A 17,207-nucleotide genomic window follows, 5' to 3' on the forward strand; every position below is an offset into this window, starting at 1 on the left:
CCTAAAAGTGTCTTTTTTAGTCTATGCTTTGACAAAAAGTGTTTGTCAATTTGTCAATGTCAATCACAATATTTGTAAATTAGAGTTCTACTTTTTATCAATTCAATAAGAAAAAACATTTTAATAGCATTTATTTGATATGAATAACTTTAAGTTTCATATAGGAAGTGTGTATACAACTTACTAAAGTTAAGGAGACACTGCATAAATTGGTTATCATTTAGAAAACTTTAGAAATTAGAGTTGAGATGGACGATAATTCAGAACTTTTGTTAAAAAAGTTATGCTGTACGTGTTTGAGCGAAGACAGAAAGCTGTTTCAATTGTGTAGAGTTAATAATGGTGTAAACAACTTGTATTGGTTGTTATCGTCGGATACGGAAGCGTTTAGGGTAATTCTATTTTTTACATTTACCAGTGGTAGAGCCCGCTTTAACATCTTGGCAATAGCCCTGATGTAATACCATGACCACACAGAAAACGGCCTTCTCTGTTCACACTCTTCTAAGGGGAAAGGATGGGAAGGAAAAGTGGATCTGACGATACAGGAGACGCATAGAATGCAGAAATTGCTCTTTATGTGCTTCTACTCCTCCGTCAATTAAGGGTAGGCAGCACATTTGCAATTGCGGATGTCTATGGGCAGCGGTTGCTTTCCATTTCAGTTGATTCAGGCCGCTTGCTCGTTTGCCACATTATACTATAAAAAACCTACTTTTGAAAAAATCTCTAAAGAAGCTAGTTTTTTTTTGAGAAATCAATCAAGTTATTAGTGATACCCTGACTTTTAGATCACAAATCCAGTGCTTAACCACTGCAATAACCTTAATCCATATGGAATCAATATTTTTAAATTTAATTTCAAACATTTTTAATTACAGGAAGGCTTTCATACACATGGCGCAAGTTTATACATTTGCTGGGAGTGTAATGCTGTTATGTCGAGGATGTGTGAATTTAGACAACAAGCATGCATGGCACAGAGACAATTGACATGTTTGATTGAAGGACAAAATGTTAGTGTAATATACTATTGGGGATAACATACACTTGGAGCAAACATGCTCTTGAGAAAACATACTGTTGCAGCTACTGTACTATTGGACCTAACATGATCTTGGGGATAACATGATCTTGGGTCTAACATGATCTTGGGGATAACATACTCTTGGAGCAAATATGCTCTTGGGGCTAATATGATCTTGGGGCTAACATGATTTTAGGGATAACATGATCTTGGGGTTAACATGATCTTGGAGCAAATATGCTCTTGGGGCTAACATGATCTTGGAGCTAACATGATCTTGGGGATAACATACTCTTGGAGCAATATGCTCTTGGGGCTAACACGATCTTGGGGATAACATACTCTTGGAGCAAATATACTCTTGGAGCAAATATGCTCTTGGGGCTAACATGATCTTGGGAATAACATGTTCTTGGAGCAAACATGCTCTTGGAGACAACATGATCTTTGTGGTTTGAGCCTACACAACTTATTGTTAAAACCATAGTTTACCACTTGGACCCACTGGTGGTTTACTTTACATATTGAAGGGTGAAAGATTAAAAGTTCAGGGGAGCCATTTAAAGTTTTCATCAAACGCCGACAGGCGGCGCTGGTGTTACGTAGTACTCTTTAATGCCGCAATGTCACCAGTGTTGCAATGCTGGCGCTAGTGTTGCATTGATTCCGACAAATATATAGAGTCATTATTGCCTAAAGAGGCGGTTGAAACAAATAGCTTTCCACCCGTCGATATATTTGAAATTTATCTACATACAATTTTACTATTTTTCAGAAAGCTATAAAAATGCTATCAAAACTAACACATACTTTGAAAGAAAATTTTGACTTTACTTTCACATATGAAGATGTAGACAATTTTATTGATTGTGGTATCGGAGAAGTTAAAAATGAAAATAACTTCGATTTTGATGATATACCATTATCAGATTATAATAATTATATACAGGATGTTGAAAAATATAATAAAAAACAAACTACAAGTGAAAAATCTAATATTAAAGATTCAATTGAAAATGAACCTTTGCAGAATAAAAAACAATATACAATTAAGAATGAAGAAACTTGTAAAGGTTTTAATGTTGAAAAAGATTTAGATAGAAACAATACAGATGATAAAAAGGTGAATAATATATATTAATACTTGTCTATATATGTGAATTCATTGTAAATAAGATATTATATACACTAGCTGTTGTCTATGACTCTTGTACAGAATAAAAAGAAACTAAGTAGCCATGTTCTTGACTATGTTCTACATTTTTTTTTTAAAATCACAGAAATTCGTTATAATAAATATACATCCAGTTCTTCACGTTTATAATATTAGGAAGATCTGTTGATGATATAATTTATTGTTTATGAATTTGTAAAGTTTTCTTTAAATTGAAACATTCATTCAGAAGACAAAATTTTATGGTCATTCAGTTGGTTTTTTGAGATTCCTATCTTTTGTATTACAGTAGAACCTTGATAAGTTAACATTCAAGGGAAATACAAAATAATTTAAGTTACAGAGGTTTTAAGTTATCAAGGGTCTGTTGTAGAGGTTTAGGGCTCTGATGGGAAGGGAACATATTATTTTTTGAAGTTATCGAGGTTTTTAAGTAATTTAGGCTGTATTGTATTATAAAAACAATTAAATAAACATTAAGAAATATAACAGTTATCCACAGATAAAGAAACCAGGTTCTAAACCGAGGCGTAATAAAACTATGAGGGACAAACCAACACCGTTCGGATTTTTATGTATTGAATGCAATAAATACTTTGAGTAAGTAAGCATTTTGCCTTTTTTAATATCTTAATCTATACTAATATTATAAAGAGGAAAACTTTGTATTTTTGTATGTATTGAAATAACTTAAAAACCACTGGGTCGATTTAAAAAATTCTTTCACCATCAGAAAGGTAATTTATCTGCGAGTAATATAGGCTATATTTTATTATTACTAATGTTTAGGAATTATTAATAAACAGCGTGTTTCTGGACGCCGGCGTTAAAAAATTACAAAACTAAATTTTCTCGGCTTACGCTGCCTAAACCGTTAGAGGTATATAAAAATGATGTATGAAAGAATTGTAGATCTCAAAAAGTTCTACAGAAAAGTCCGCGATAGCATATATCTATCTTTAACGGTTCTCTTACAATAACCACATTTTTGTTTACAAAATGAATTAAAAATGTTTGTATATATTAAAACTACTGGGCATATTTTAAAAATTCTTTCACCATCAGAAAGGAAATGTAACTGCGAGTACAATGTCTATAAAACTTATTCTCACACTAGCTTTCACCTGCGACTCCGTTCTCGTAAATTAAAAAAAAACAAAAGGAAGTAGCCAATGTGTTCCAGACTATCCTTTTCATCTGTACCAAATGTAATTGAGATCCGTTCAGTAGTTTATAATATGTTATAATATGTTATAATATGTTCCCTTCCCATCAGTGCCCAAAACCTCTATGACATAGACCCTTGATAACTTAAAACCTCTATAACTTAAAATATTTTGTGTTTCCCTCGGACTTTAACTTATCGAGGTTCTACTGCTAATAAGTAAGTTGTCAATATTCAAATATTCTTGTTTATATTTAACTGGCATTACCTCATACCAGTAACTGGCATGTTACTACCACTTGTAACTGGAATATGTATTTGTATTTCCAGTACAAAGAAATCAAGATGGATTCATGTACAAAGAACACATAGGGAAGGATTCGAATGCTCGACTTGCGGAAAAAGGTTTCCTTTCAGAAATAACTTGACAAGACATCAAATGTAAGTATAAGTGAATACTTTATACCATTTTTTAAGATAATTGCGTAAAACAAAACTTTCAAACAAAATACACTAAAAACAAAATATTCTCAAAAAAAACAGTACACTAAAACGTAACGAAATAATTCCTTGAAGATAGTAAACCTACCGTATTGTAGCTGTTATGTCTATATTGTACAATTATTATTTACTTACTATTACTTTGATGTCGGTGTCCGAGGTATGCAGTGATATTTCTACGTAAGGGTTTCCACATTTTTACCATAACAATTGACAATTGAAAGTATAGTACCAATTAAGTAATGAATCTACATTGACTGACACCGACTTCAAAGTAATAATAATTGTACAATATAGACATAACACTTACAATAAGGTAGGTTTACTATTTTCAAGGAATTATTTCGTTACTTTTTAGTTAACTGTTTTTTTTGAGAATATTTTTTTAGTGTATTTTGTTTGGATGAAAAATAAACCCCTAACTTAGGGTTAATTCTGAGCCCCTCAGTATAGTGAGCTAGTGATGATGATGAATTATATCTGGTTTAAACAGCACACACACATCACCACAGCCGCGTACCGAATGCACAATATGCCACAAACTTGTACGTAAGGATCTGTCGCGAGCACACTCGCGCACACACGCGCCACGCGACATCTACACGTGTGTGCTCTGCGTTAAAACATTCGCAAGCCAAGCGTCGTACGAACATCATCTAAAATACACGAAAACACACGCAGTTATTGATATACTCAAGTAAGTATGGCAAAGTATCTCAAACTTATTTTAGAACTAAGAACTAATATTGTATAGATACTCCAACTTATCGTAGAACTCAAATATTTACAGTATTATAGTAAGTCTGGCAAATATTCTCAAAATTATCCTAGAGAATAAATACTGCATACACTGTAGTAAGTTTAGCAATATTTCTCAAAATTATCCTAGAGAATAAATACTGCATGCACTGTAGTAAGTTTAGCAAAATTTCTCAAAATCAACCTAGAGAATAAATACTGCATACACTAGTAAGTTTAGCAAAGATTCTCAAAATTATCCTAGAGAATAAATACTGCATACACTGTGGTGAGTTTAGCAAAATTTCTCAAAATTATCCTAGAGAATAAAAACTCCATACACTGTAAGATTAGCAAAAGTTCTCAAAATTATTGTAGAATCTAAGTATTAACTTGGTTGAACTACCTGCACTTATTCTATTTGCTTATCATACTTATTTCATTTAGTTCCACAGACACATATCCCGACAAACAGGAATAAAAAAAAAATTAGAAATTAACGGCAGTTTTTCTTATTTCGACGTGTTTTTAGATACAAATGCTCGGTATGCGATAAGGGGTATAAATCTAAAGGCGAATTAAGAGATCACATCAACTACCAGCATATGGGCAAGACTCAACATAAATGTCCACTTTGCGGCAAGGTAAGGCTTTTTATTTATTATTTTAAACTTTTTCCTTCTAGGATTATTTCAAAACTCCCTTTCCCACATTAGGGTTTTTATCCAAAATATTTACCCCCTAAGTTTAATAGCGTTAAAATATATAGCCTAAAGCGTGACGTAAGTGTAGAGCTTTTTGTTAAAAAAAATAATTATTTCAAAATATGCTCTGATTGCTGAGATCTTAGGCAACAAAGAAGTGTGTTTACGCTTTATTATAGTAGTAAAGAGTATAGATGTTACTGATTTTTGTCAACTTCTATTTCTGTAAGTCTTGTAAGAAACAGAAAGGAGGTAATATTAAGAGGCTTTGTAAAGGGTTGTTCAGTATTTTTGTAGACGTTCCTACGGAACTTTCTAAATTTTATATAGTTGCCTTGGTTGTTGAATTTGTGTTTTGTTGAAAGTTGAGATAAATTCGTTATTTTGCTATTTCGTATTTTTATAAAATTTATTTGTAATGAAGGATCTAAAATAAATGTAAATAATTATTAAGGTGGGTCAAAGGGGGAAGTTATACGATTGTTATACGAAGTGATATATCTATTTTTATATGTGACATTTTTTGATTCTTTACAAGGGGTCACTCTCAAGTTGGCGACGCCCATAATTTATGTATATGATTACTAGGCGTTGGCGACACGTCGCTGCGTGACGCGCCACGTGCGGCGCGCGCACCACGGCCTCAAAGAGAACCCACGGGACAAGATGTGTCAACAGTGCGGCAAAGCATTTAGGGTTAGTTATTATTATTATTACAATCCCTTGACTATAGAAAATAAATTATAACAAGCTTATCTAAATATGTATCCCCTTTATAAGACTGTGTGTATCGTTAAAAGACTGACACTGCAAAATCATAGTCTACACTAATAAGAGAAAGATTTATTTTTGTATGTATTGAAATAATTTAAAAACTACTGAACCGATTTCGTTAATTCTTTCACCATTTAAAAGCTACATTAGGTATCACCGAGTAACATTATCTTCCTCCTTGTTCTACTCCCGTTGGCGCAACAGGTTTTTTTGTCCTCCACGTAACTATCATACGTCATCTCAGTCATCACTCCCTTCATCATGTCACCTTTCACACAATCTATCTCTTTACGTCTACCCCTACCGGTACATTCATATACTCATAACATGCCCCCATGCTAACCTTTTACTCCTTACCTTCTCTACCACTAAGGCTACTTTCAAACTATGATTATCACATAGGCTATGATTTCATTATTTCACGCGGACGAAGACGCGAGCTACACCTAGTTATCAATAACCAAAAATTTCTAACTCTCAGTATATCTGAGCCTTTTGTAATACCAAAAGAAAAATTCCAGATTTCAGGAAGATAATGCATTTGCGTTGCTGATAAAAAAAATTGTCTGTCTGTCTGTCCGTAAGCCGCGTTTGTTCCGGGTAATCTCTGAAACGGCTGGCCCGATTTCTAACGGTCTTTCACTGAATGGTTGCTGACATAGACGGGCATATTATAGGCTACCTTTTTTAATATTGCGTGGACGAAGTCACGGGCAAAATGTCGATATACATATTTTTTTCCAGGATAAAAAAGGTTTAAGGGAACATGAACTTATCCATACAGGGGAAAGACCTTTATCTTGTGAAATTTGCGGCTGCACTTTCAGACAACACGCATCTCTCTACACACACAGGAAGAGAATACATAAGATATGCAATAAGAGAAGGAGTATAGAATTAATGGAGAGTGAGATACCTAATACTTAAAGATCGCAGTGAAAAGTATAGTAAAATAAGCAATTTTGTCATGGTAAGAGGGATTATTCCCAACTGTCACCCCGCTCTGTCCCCACGTGGGGACAAATGAGAAGAAAAAGTTTCATCCTTCTCACCTTTTGCGACGAGAAGACGGTTGGAAATTTTTGTGTCTTAACGGTACCATCTGTCACCTTATTAGTGATGGTACTAAAAGGTGGGACGGAAGAAGCTTTTTGTTCTCACATGGGGACAGAGCGTGGTGACGGTTGGGAATCCAGTAAGAGACGATATTCGTTATTGTATATATGTAAAACATTTTATATAGTTTGTCTAAATGAGATAGATTAGTTTGATAAATGACACATATGAAGTATCGAATTTAATATCCGGCTGAAAAGTCGTTCTGTATTCTGTATACATATAAAAAAACTTGTATATAAGAAAAAATCATAAATCATTACTTTCTCAATAAAAGTGTTTTATTTACATACTAACTTTCCCCTACTCCGTCCGTGGTATTAAAAACCCACAAAAGTATCCTACGTGTTCTAGACTATTCTTTCTCTTTTACTTCCATTGAGATCCTTTTTAAGTATACGATATATACAACCATCCTTTCGTCTTTATGTAGGATTCTATATAGTGTAAACTCCATATAACGTTTTTTTTTTTTTTTTTTATAGCATAAGGTGGCAAACGAGCAAGCGGCCACCTGAATCCGCCAAAATGGCGAAGCGACCGCTGCCCATAGACATCCGCAATTGCAAATGCGTTGCCTACCCTTATACGACGGAGGAGGAAACGCATATAAAGAGGATATTTCCCCTTCCTATGCATCTCCTCCACCGTTAAATCCACTTCCCTTTCCCAACCTCTCCTTATAAGAAAAGGGTGGTAAAGGGAAAGGGACTTAAATTAGGCCATATAACGTCCCTCGATTTAACGACAAACTCCCTAAAGCGACGAAATCTGGCTTTGGTTTAGCTTGTCTTCCATACACTACATAGCATTACATCCACCCTTTATAACGACCACAAGACCACAATTCAGTAATAATTACTGCAGTGGTGCAGCAAGACGTCATACAAAAATAAGACTACGCAATAGCATTCAAATATCAATTTTATATACGTAACTAAAACTATTTCAAAATAAACTTCTCTTTTTCTAATCTCCATTTAACTCTCTATAACGCCATAAAATGGACAGTCCCTTCAGTGGCGTTATATAGAGTTTACACTGTATCTTCAAATCTTACTAGCTTTCGCCCGCGACTTCGTCTGCGTGGTATAAATATTAGGCTGTGTTCTTCCAGATCTTCTATACCTTTGCCCAAACTTTCGCATTTTGTTCATACTAATATTATAAATGCGTAAGTTTAGATCTGTCACCTTATTGGTGATGGTACTAAAAGGTGGGACGGATGAAGCTTTTTGTTCTCACATGGGGACAGAGCGAGATGACGGTTGGGAATCCAGTAAGAGACGATATTCGTTATTGTATATATGTAAAACATTTTATATAGTTTGTCTAAATGAGATAGATTAATTTGATAAATGACACATATGAAGTATCGAATTTAATATCCGGCTGAAAAGTCGTTCTGTTTGTAACTTTGTACCCTAAAAGGATTTCCATGAAATTTGGCATAGATTTAAAATAACTTTGAAGAACACATAGGCTACTCACTTTTTTTTTAATTCCACGCGGACGGACTCTCGGGCGAAAGCTTGTTTATATTAGTAAGTTATGTAAAAGTGTCTTTATGGTTAAATAAATACACAATAAAGGAAAAAATATATAATTTTATTTACATGTCATTTATTATCTTCACAGAAGGCAAACTTTCATGTCATTTACATATGAGCAGTTTCTTAATCAACTATAGTCTTTATTTCCCTTATTAAAAATAGGGTAAACAGTAATTATCAAAAATGAATTTATTACAGTTTACTTCAGTAATTTGTTATTTTTATCTATGTATGTACATACATCATCTAAATTCACTTTAAGGTAGATTTGCCTTTTAGAGGCATTCGGTGTTAATTTGCCTTATAGAGGCATTTGGTCTTAGCCTTTTAGAGGCATTTGGTGTTAGCCTTTTAGAGGCATTTGGTGTTAATATTCCTTATTGTGGCATTTGGTTTTAGCCGTTTAGAGGCATTTGGTGTTATTTGCCTTATAGCGGCCTTTGGTGTTATTTTGCCTTTGGGATGCTTTATGTGTTAATTTGACTTATAGAGGCATTAAGTGTTTCTTATGACATGGATATTTGATATTTATTTTGCTTTATGCCTGCAGTTGGTTTTTTTTTCTTATGATGGATGTTTCTTTTGATTTATTAAGGCATCTAGTATAAATTTAAAGGCGAACAGTGTCTTATTTGCCTTCCAGAGGCATTAATATCTTTAGGCAAAGCTTTCTCCGTCTATATTTTACATATAAATTCTTCTTAAATGCTGTGTACTTGTTATTGCATTACATTGTGGACATATTTTCTTCGCTTTTAAAGATTGCAACCAACAGACCTGTAAATTATATATTAATAAAAAAAACATAAAAATGAAAATTTATTTCTACATATCTACAAAACTTAGTATTTCAATAAAAATCGTCACAGATGTGGATAATATAATGGAAAATCACTTACTTATTATGTTTTTTTTACATCCATACTAATATTATAAAAAGGAAAAATTTGTATTTTTGTATTTATTTAATTCACGTAATACTGGGCCGATTTGAAAAATTCTTTTACCATTAGAAACGTAATTTATCTGCGAGTAACATACATTTTTTTTTTATTTAATGTCACGCGAAGTCGCGAAAACAGCTAGTATATAATGATTTACCTCACAATGTACATGCCAGCATTGTATGGAGACCGCAGGAGATATATGAGGACCTAAACATATTAGACATTTCGCCTGGAATTAAACAAAAATTGAATATTAATACAAAAACATACTAAAAAAGGATGCAATAGAAATATATCTTAACAATATCTTTATAACGCTGTATACAGACTTCTTTTTATTATTATTTTACTAATAAATGGGCAAATTTGGATGGATGGATGTTTGTACACTAACTGCTGAACGAAATTTGATGAAATATGGCACAAATGTAGATAATAAGAATACATAGGCTACTTTCTTATCTTTTATTTCCACGCGAACGGAGTCGCGGGCAAAGCTAGTAACATATTTAATTGCAAGAGAATTTTCTACAATCTATCTATACTATTATAATAAAGCGTAAACACACACTTCTTTGTTGCCTAAGATGTCAGCAATTACTGCTTATTTTTGAATAATTCTCTTTTTAATTAAAAGCCCTACATTTACGTCACGCTTTAGGCTATAATTTCACGCCATTAAACTTAGGGGGTAAATATTTTGGATTAAAACCTTAATGTGGGAAAGAGACCATAAGTTGCTGCCAACATCAAGGAAGGTTGCCAAGGTTGTCATAATGTCATGTCATTTTGACATTTGTTATTGATAATTTAAAAAATGTAAAGAATAAACTAAAATTTTCATAATTTCATGCGGATGAAGCCGCACGGGAGCAGCTAGTATTATAATAAAATACATACCTCGGAAGCTGAATTCTGTCTGTTTTCTAATTCTTTAATTTTAGCTTTCAATGCTTGTATTCTTGTCTGAAACAATTACAAAATAGTTACATTTTTTTTTTATTTTTCTATGAAATAGATGAACTAAAAAACTACTGGAGTTATTTTAAAAAATCTTTCACCATTAGAAAGGTAATTTATCATTTATTGATATTGGATATATTTATTATTAAATTTATTTACATTATGTTAGATCTGAGTGTTTTTATTTATATTTCTTCTTAGATTTTTAAAATTTTCTAATTGTGACCAAGTTTTTTCCTTCTCTTCTGTAAAACTCTGTGTTCTGTTTTAGGGTTCATAGAAAACAAATGAATTTCTTTCTTTCTATTTACAAAAAATAGTAAAAAACATGGAATTATAGAATACTAACTGTTGCTTGCGACTTCGCCCTCGTAGAATCTATACATATAATAAAATTGGAGTGTCTGTAATATCAAAAAAAAATTCCAGATTTCGGGAAGATGATGTATTTACATTGTTGATAACGAAAATCGCATTTAAATTTTATTTGTCTGTCTGTCTGCAACCCGCGTTTGTTCCTGGTAATCTCCAAAACGTCCGGGCCGTTTTCGACCGGACTTTCACTGAAGGGTAGCTGACAAAGACAGGTATATTATAGGCTACTTTTTTATCTTAATATTGCGTAGAAGTCGCGGGCAACAGCTAGTTAAAATAGCTTATATTACTCACAGATAATCTAGCTTTTTAATGGTGTGAGAATTTGCTAAATCGGTTTAGTAGTTTTTGAGTTCTAATACATACAAAAATACCAATCTTTCTTTTTTATAATATACATACCTCTGCGCTTGCTTCAACAATACCATTTGATTTTGTAGATTCATATCTTTTTATAGTTTCTTCTTGATTATCTATAGGACTTTCTTCTGTCTGTTCGTCTGTTAAATGTATATCTGCCTGGAAATAAATTAACCAATTAGAAAAAAATAGAATTAACCTGTTTTTGTAGGTACTTTAAAAAATTACTCAAATCGTAACATAGAAGAGTAAAATCCGTCGACATCTATACTATTATAATAAAGTGTAAACACACACTTCTTTGTTGCTTAAGATGTCAGCAATTACACCATATTTTTGAATAATTCTTTTTTTATATGAAATCCCTACACTTACGTCACACTTTAGACTACACATTTTCATGCCATTAATCTTAGGGGATAAATATTTTGGACAAAAAACCCAAATGTGGGAAAGAGACCATAAGTTGCTGCCAACATCAAGGAAGCAAGATTGCTAAGTTGTTTTATGTCATGCCATTTTGACATTTGCAATTGACAATTTGACACATGTAAACAATAAAACAATAAAGACTATGTATTACACAAATTCCTAATTTAAATCACAATTACTAAAAAATTACAATCTTACTAATATTATAAACTAGCTTTCGCCCGCGACTCCCTCCGCGTGGAATTAAAAATAAACAAAAGTGAGTAGCCTATATGTTCTTCCAGACTATCCTCTACATCTATACCAAATTTAATTGAAATCCGTTCCGCCGTTTAGGTTACAAACTCTAACAAACATCCATCCATCTAAACTTTCGCATTTATAATATTAGTATGATGATATTAGTATAGATTTCAATGAAATTTGGTATAGATGTAGAGGATAGTCTGGAAGAACACATAGACTACTCAATTTCGTTTATATTTAATTCCACGCGGATGGAGTCTCGGGCGAAAACTAGTATTCCTTATAAAAACATACCACTTTCTCTTTCCATCCATACACTAAAGCAAAAAATACATATTGATGGTATTGTGTGTGACCGGCATTATATTGTGATTACAGTTGGCTTTGCTTACCTCAGGTGCTATCCTCGATGGAGAATACTGCGGAGGTCCATATAATTCTGTATCTTCATCACCATCCACTACCTGAAAACATTTAAAATATAACTTTTACTATTGATTTTACCCGGGATTCTCTACATGGTTTTACAAAAATGTAAGTAGTTATGTTGTTCCAGACTATACTCTACATTTTCAGTAGTTTAGGATACAAACTGTAACAAACATACATACTTTCGCATTTATATTAGTAAGATTAGCTGTCGCCAGCGACTCTGTCCGCGTGGAATTAAAAAAAAACAAAAGCAAGCCTATGTGTTCTTCCAGACTATCCTCTACATTTATACCGAATTTGATTAAAATCCGTTCAGTTGCTTAGGTTACAAACTCTAACAAACATCCATCCATCCATCTAAACTTTCGCTTTTTTTTATAACATAAGGTGGCAAACGAGCAAGCGGCCACCTGAATAAAATAGCAACCGCTACCCATAGATATCTGCAATTGCAGATGCGTTGCCTATCCTTATCCGACAGAGAAGGAGATGCACATGAACAGGATATTTCCCCTTTCTAGGCATCTTCTCCTCCGTCAAATCGACTTCCCCTTCCCATCCTCTCCTTATAAGAAAAGGGTGGTAAAGAGAAAGGGACTTAAATTAGGCCTCCGGCACCACACTCATCAGACGAATGCTTCCATTTGACGCCTGTCTTCTGTGGGGTCGTGGTATTACTGAGGGCGTGCCGGCCCTGCACTGCTAAGATGTCAAAGCGGACACTACCACTGTCAAAATTATATTAGTATTTATAATAATAGTTGTATTACCAAAGCTTGATCATTAGAAACTCTCCGGACAGCTGTGGCGACTCTGCCTTCAGCGGCTTGCAGAGCCGCAGCCCTAACCCGCCACTCGCCGCACCACTGGTACTCCGCCCCAAAGCCCCCTGACGGCTCATCGTTCTGCCAACACATTTATAAACTAGATTTCGCTCGCGGCTCCGTCCGCGTGGAATTAAAAACAAAAGAAAGTTGTCTGTCTTCAGACTATCCTCAATCATCAAGATTCCAGACATCATAATACCCCGCTGAGTCTCTTTTAGACCTCAGGAGGTGTATATACTCTCATTCAACATACCTCGACATCAATGCTGCCTTCTTCCGAGCTGGTGTCAGGTACATCATCATCCATCTCCGCTCCCGTTCTCTTGAGACATCGTAATGCATGTCGCTGCAGTCTGGACACAGGTAATGTAGCATTACAGACGGGACACTCTCCGGTCTGCGGTGGTGGTGAGCGACGTCTAGCACGAAGTCTACGTAAACGATTTGAATGTACCCTCTGGAATTTATTAAAAGAAACATTATTTATTTATACACTACATATGACTTTCTATAGTGTTTGTAATATCAAAAGAAAAATTCCGTATTCCAGGAAGTTGATGCAGTTGCGTTGATAATAACGAAAATCGCATTTACAACATTTTTGTCTGTCTGTCTGTCTGCAAACCGCATTTGTTCCGGGTAATCTCTGAAACGGCTGAGCCAATTTCGACTTGACATTGATGTTCTACATCTGTGACAAATTTCATAAAGATGCAGCCGTTCAGATTACAAACATCTATACATTAAAACCAGTGATTCCCAAAGGTCTATATAAACCCCTAGGGGTCTATGACAACTTGCAAGGGGGCTACGTCAGCGAAAAAAAATTGGGGGTCCGTGAAATGAAAATGGTGTCCACAATAGTGGATGAATACATACACTGATAGCACCTATTTACTTACATCATACTATCTTATATCAAAACATATACATTATTAATTTGAGTAGTTTATATTTAAATTCAATTAATAAATGTATAAATTAACATGTGTTTTACTTTACTTTTTAACACTAAACTTCAGTTAGCAATTTACAGGAAATCAATATCAAGTAAGTAGGGGGTCTACCCAACACCGTTAAAAATGGCAATCTACAACACAAAAAGTTTGGGGAACTTTGATCTAAACTTTCACAATAAAGTAGAACCTCTATAAGTTAAAGTCCACGGGAAACACAAAATATTTTAAGTTATAGAAGTTTTAAGTTATCAAGGGACTATGTTATAGAGGTTTTGGGTTCTGATGGGAAGGGAACATATTATTTTTTGAAGTTATAGAGGTTTTTATGTTACTGAGTTTGAGTTATGGAGGTTGTACTGTATAGTAAAACATACTAAAGCAACTTAGACAAGTTAGGATGATAATGTAAATATAAACATCTAAGAGTAACTTGATATGATGAACTCTAGTATTAAAAAATCATAAGGTGTTTTATTTCTGGTCAGTCTATACCGAAGGTGTGGTACACAAGAACCATTATGACCACTTGTCAAGTGAAGTGTTCTCTTTGTAATCTTCCACTGAATTTTATAAGGGGTCAGCGAAGGTCTGTTGGAGTTTTATTTTTTATATTGGGTATTTTTGCCACCAATAGCGTATATTTATTGAAAGCAGCCGAACTTAAGTAAAATAATAGATTCTAAGTATAACTTACTTGGTAAACATCGCCTCCTAAACAACCAGTAACATCAACATCTTCATTTTGAACTTCAGTATTACTTGAACCAGGGACTGCTAGATTAGAATTAGTCGGACTATTAGCACTTAGTTTCCGTTTAGAACCACCATTCGACAGTTTTTGTAATCTTTCAACTTCTAAAGCAAGATGCGACTCCAATTCTCCCTGTCTTATAGTGCAGCTACAAACAGGGCAATTTGCCTGTTCCGATACTTTCTTCCGATTTCTAACACTATTTAGTATAATATTCTCATCGTAAACACTGCAGAAATTATTACCACTGCTGTTCAAATTAGAAGATCCTTCCATATTATACATAAGGACAGGTAACATCTCAATGTTTTTCAAACACTGTAACATAAATCTAATTTCATCACGGTTTACACTAAATAAAATACAATTATAACTAATTGATAATGTAAATTGAAGTTGGAATAATTTAAAGGAACTCTTCTTGCAAGTATTTTTAAGTAAATTTGTTACTAATTTAAATGATAAGTGAACGTAAACAATAATAAATAGGACGTTAGTATTTTTTTAAATGACAATTTGACAATACAACAAAATCTTTTCATCTGTAATTGCCATGTTAAAAAAAAAATGTCAGATATTTTAAGTCAACATGATTTATTTGTCTTTATTTTAATGAACGTGACTTTAGGTGAATGTGAGTTAAGGTAACACAAGTTAGAATTGATTTTAGGTACCAGTTTAGGTAACCTAGTCCAATTTTAGTTTTTACGAAGTGCGATAAATTACAAATGGATTATATTTACTCTTTGTTATTTTTGTAACGGTGTAATTTAGTTACTCTTTGGTCATTGTCACCTGTCATTATATAATCGATTTTTAAAATGTCTTGTGACAAAGCGTATTGATTTAGTTTTTTATTGTAAAACATTTTAATTTACACAATGGTTACTTTGGTATTCTACTAGACATAAGGTGTCTATGTTAAATCTATTTTGTCTGGATCGTTTGTTGATTTGTTGTATTTCTTCTTCATTGTACGTATAACGTAATTACCTCAAGCATGTCTCATCTCATAGGATTGCACTTCGAAAAAGTGAGAAAAAAGGTCTTCAAAGTCGTAGTCTACATGGTTTTCTAACAGACGCTGTATTTGCGAGACATAGGGTGATATTCACCTAAGACTATTTTGTGGTTTTCCGCCTGCGATTTTTTAAGTTGCTATAGTTGATTGGCAGCGGGCACTTCGCTATTTTAGCAAAATAAAGTGGCCGTTAGCTGATTTTTTTTAAAATAAACGTTTGTTACTATAGCTATATCATGTTAACACAAATTTTGTAGTGCTGTTCTTGTTTGTAAAGGTAATAATAGGAATAGTACCAGTTCAAATAAAACTTCTCTTCTTCTTCTATAGCTCTACAGTCCTTTGTGGGCCTTGGCTTGGTCCATCAATTTCTTCTATTTTGGCTTATCTCAGGCCACAGTCCTCCAGTTTGCTATGCCAAAGGTTTTCACATCTCGACTTATGCAGTCTATCCATCGGAGCTTTGGCTTCCCTCGACTTGGCGGCCCTCGGGATTACTTGTCATAACACATTTAGAAACTCTAGTGTCATCCATCTGCTCCATGTGGCCCTCCCATCTGAGCCTGTTCAATTTAATGTGTTCAATTTACTTATGTTTAAATAAAACACAAGTACAAAAATGGAAAAATCGAGATGTTGGTCTTTTAAGTACACAGAAAATGTTGTTTGTGTAATGGGTAGAAAACATACTTATGGGCATAATTGCATCCCATTCTTCACTTGAGAGCTACACTGTGAATAATTATTGGCCTCCTGCTTTTTGCCAAACCTACTTGGGATGTTGTTGATTTGTTTGAACTAGTATTGTAGTCACACTTTGTTGGCTTCATCAGCTAGTAATGGAATGTTGATACCTTTTTGTCTTCTTGCTAGGGTGAGGATATTCCCTTGATCCTGAACCATGTTATTATGCACATTGAGATGTGTTCATTTATTATTTTTCCTTTTATTCACCTACTAAAGCTGTAATATCTGAGAATTTAAATGTGTTACCCTTTACTAAAGGGTGTTTATTGTTTGCAACTTTACAAATTGTAGTTTATGGGTAGCTGTCACTTTGCTATTTTAGTGATATCTGATGGTTATTACCCACTTTAAAAAAAGGTTTTTTTACTATGGCTTTATGGTGTTAACACAAAGTT

At 33.7% G+C, this 17,207-nt stretch overlaps 2 protein-coding genes across 2 annotated transcripts; one reads left to right on the top strand and one right to left on the bottom strand.

The window, feature by feature from the left end:
- The first annotated feature begins 66 nt into the window (after positions 1-66).
- LOC106105873 (zinc finger protein 2-like) lies at positions 67-7,648 on the top strand. Its single transcript, XM_013286330.1, has 9 exons — positions 67-392; positions 882-1,016; positions 1,803-2,150; positions 2,704-2,801; positions 3,697-3,807; positions 4,361-4,564; positions 5,138-5,249; positions 5,898-6,005; positions 6,828-7,648. Exons 1-9 carry the CDS (start codon positions 249-251, stop codon positions 7,008-7,010), a joined length of 1,443 nt encoding a protein of 480 aa, XP_013141784.1. The 5' UTR covers positions 67-248; the 3' UTR covers positions 7,011-7,648.
- Positions 7,649-9,095: 1,447 nt separating this feature from the next.
- Positions 9,096-15,537, bottom strand: LOC106105876 (E3 ubiquitin-protein ligase RNF220). The gene is made up of 8 exons (XM_013286332.1): positions 14,988-15,537; positions 13,588-13,791; positions 13,278-13,412; positions 12,468-12,539; positions 11,440-11,556; positions 10,600-10,665; positions 9,854-9,928; positions 9,096-9,529 (listed from the first exon to the last, which is right to left on the bottom strand). Exons 1-8 carry the CDS (start codon positions 15,369-15,371, stop codon positions 9,437-9,439), a joined length of 1,146 nt encoding a protein of 381 aa, XP_013141786.1. The 5' UTR covers positions 15,372-15,537; the 3' UTR covers positions 9,096-9,436.
- Positions 15,538-17,207: the final 1,670 nt, after the last annotated feature.

The sequence above is a fragment of the Papilio polytes genome, unplaced genomic scaffold (genome assembly GCF_000836215.1).
Source record: "Papilio polytes unplaced genomic scaffold, Ppol_1.0 DF822622.1, whole genome shotgun sequence".
NCBI lineage: Eukaryota > Metazoa > Arthropoda > Insecta > Lepidoptera > Papilionidae > Papilio > Papilio polytes.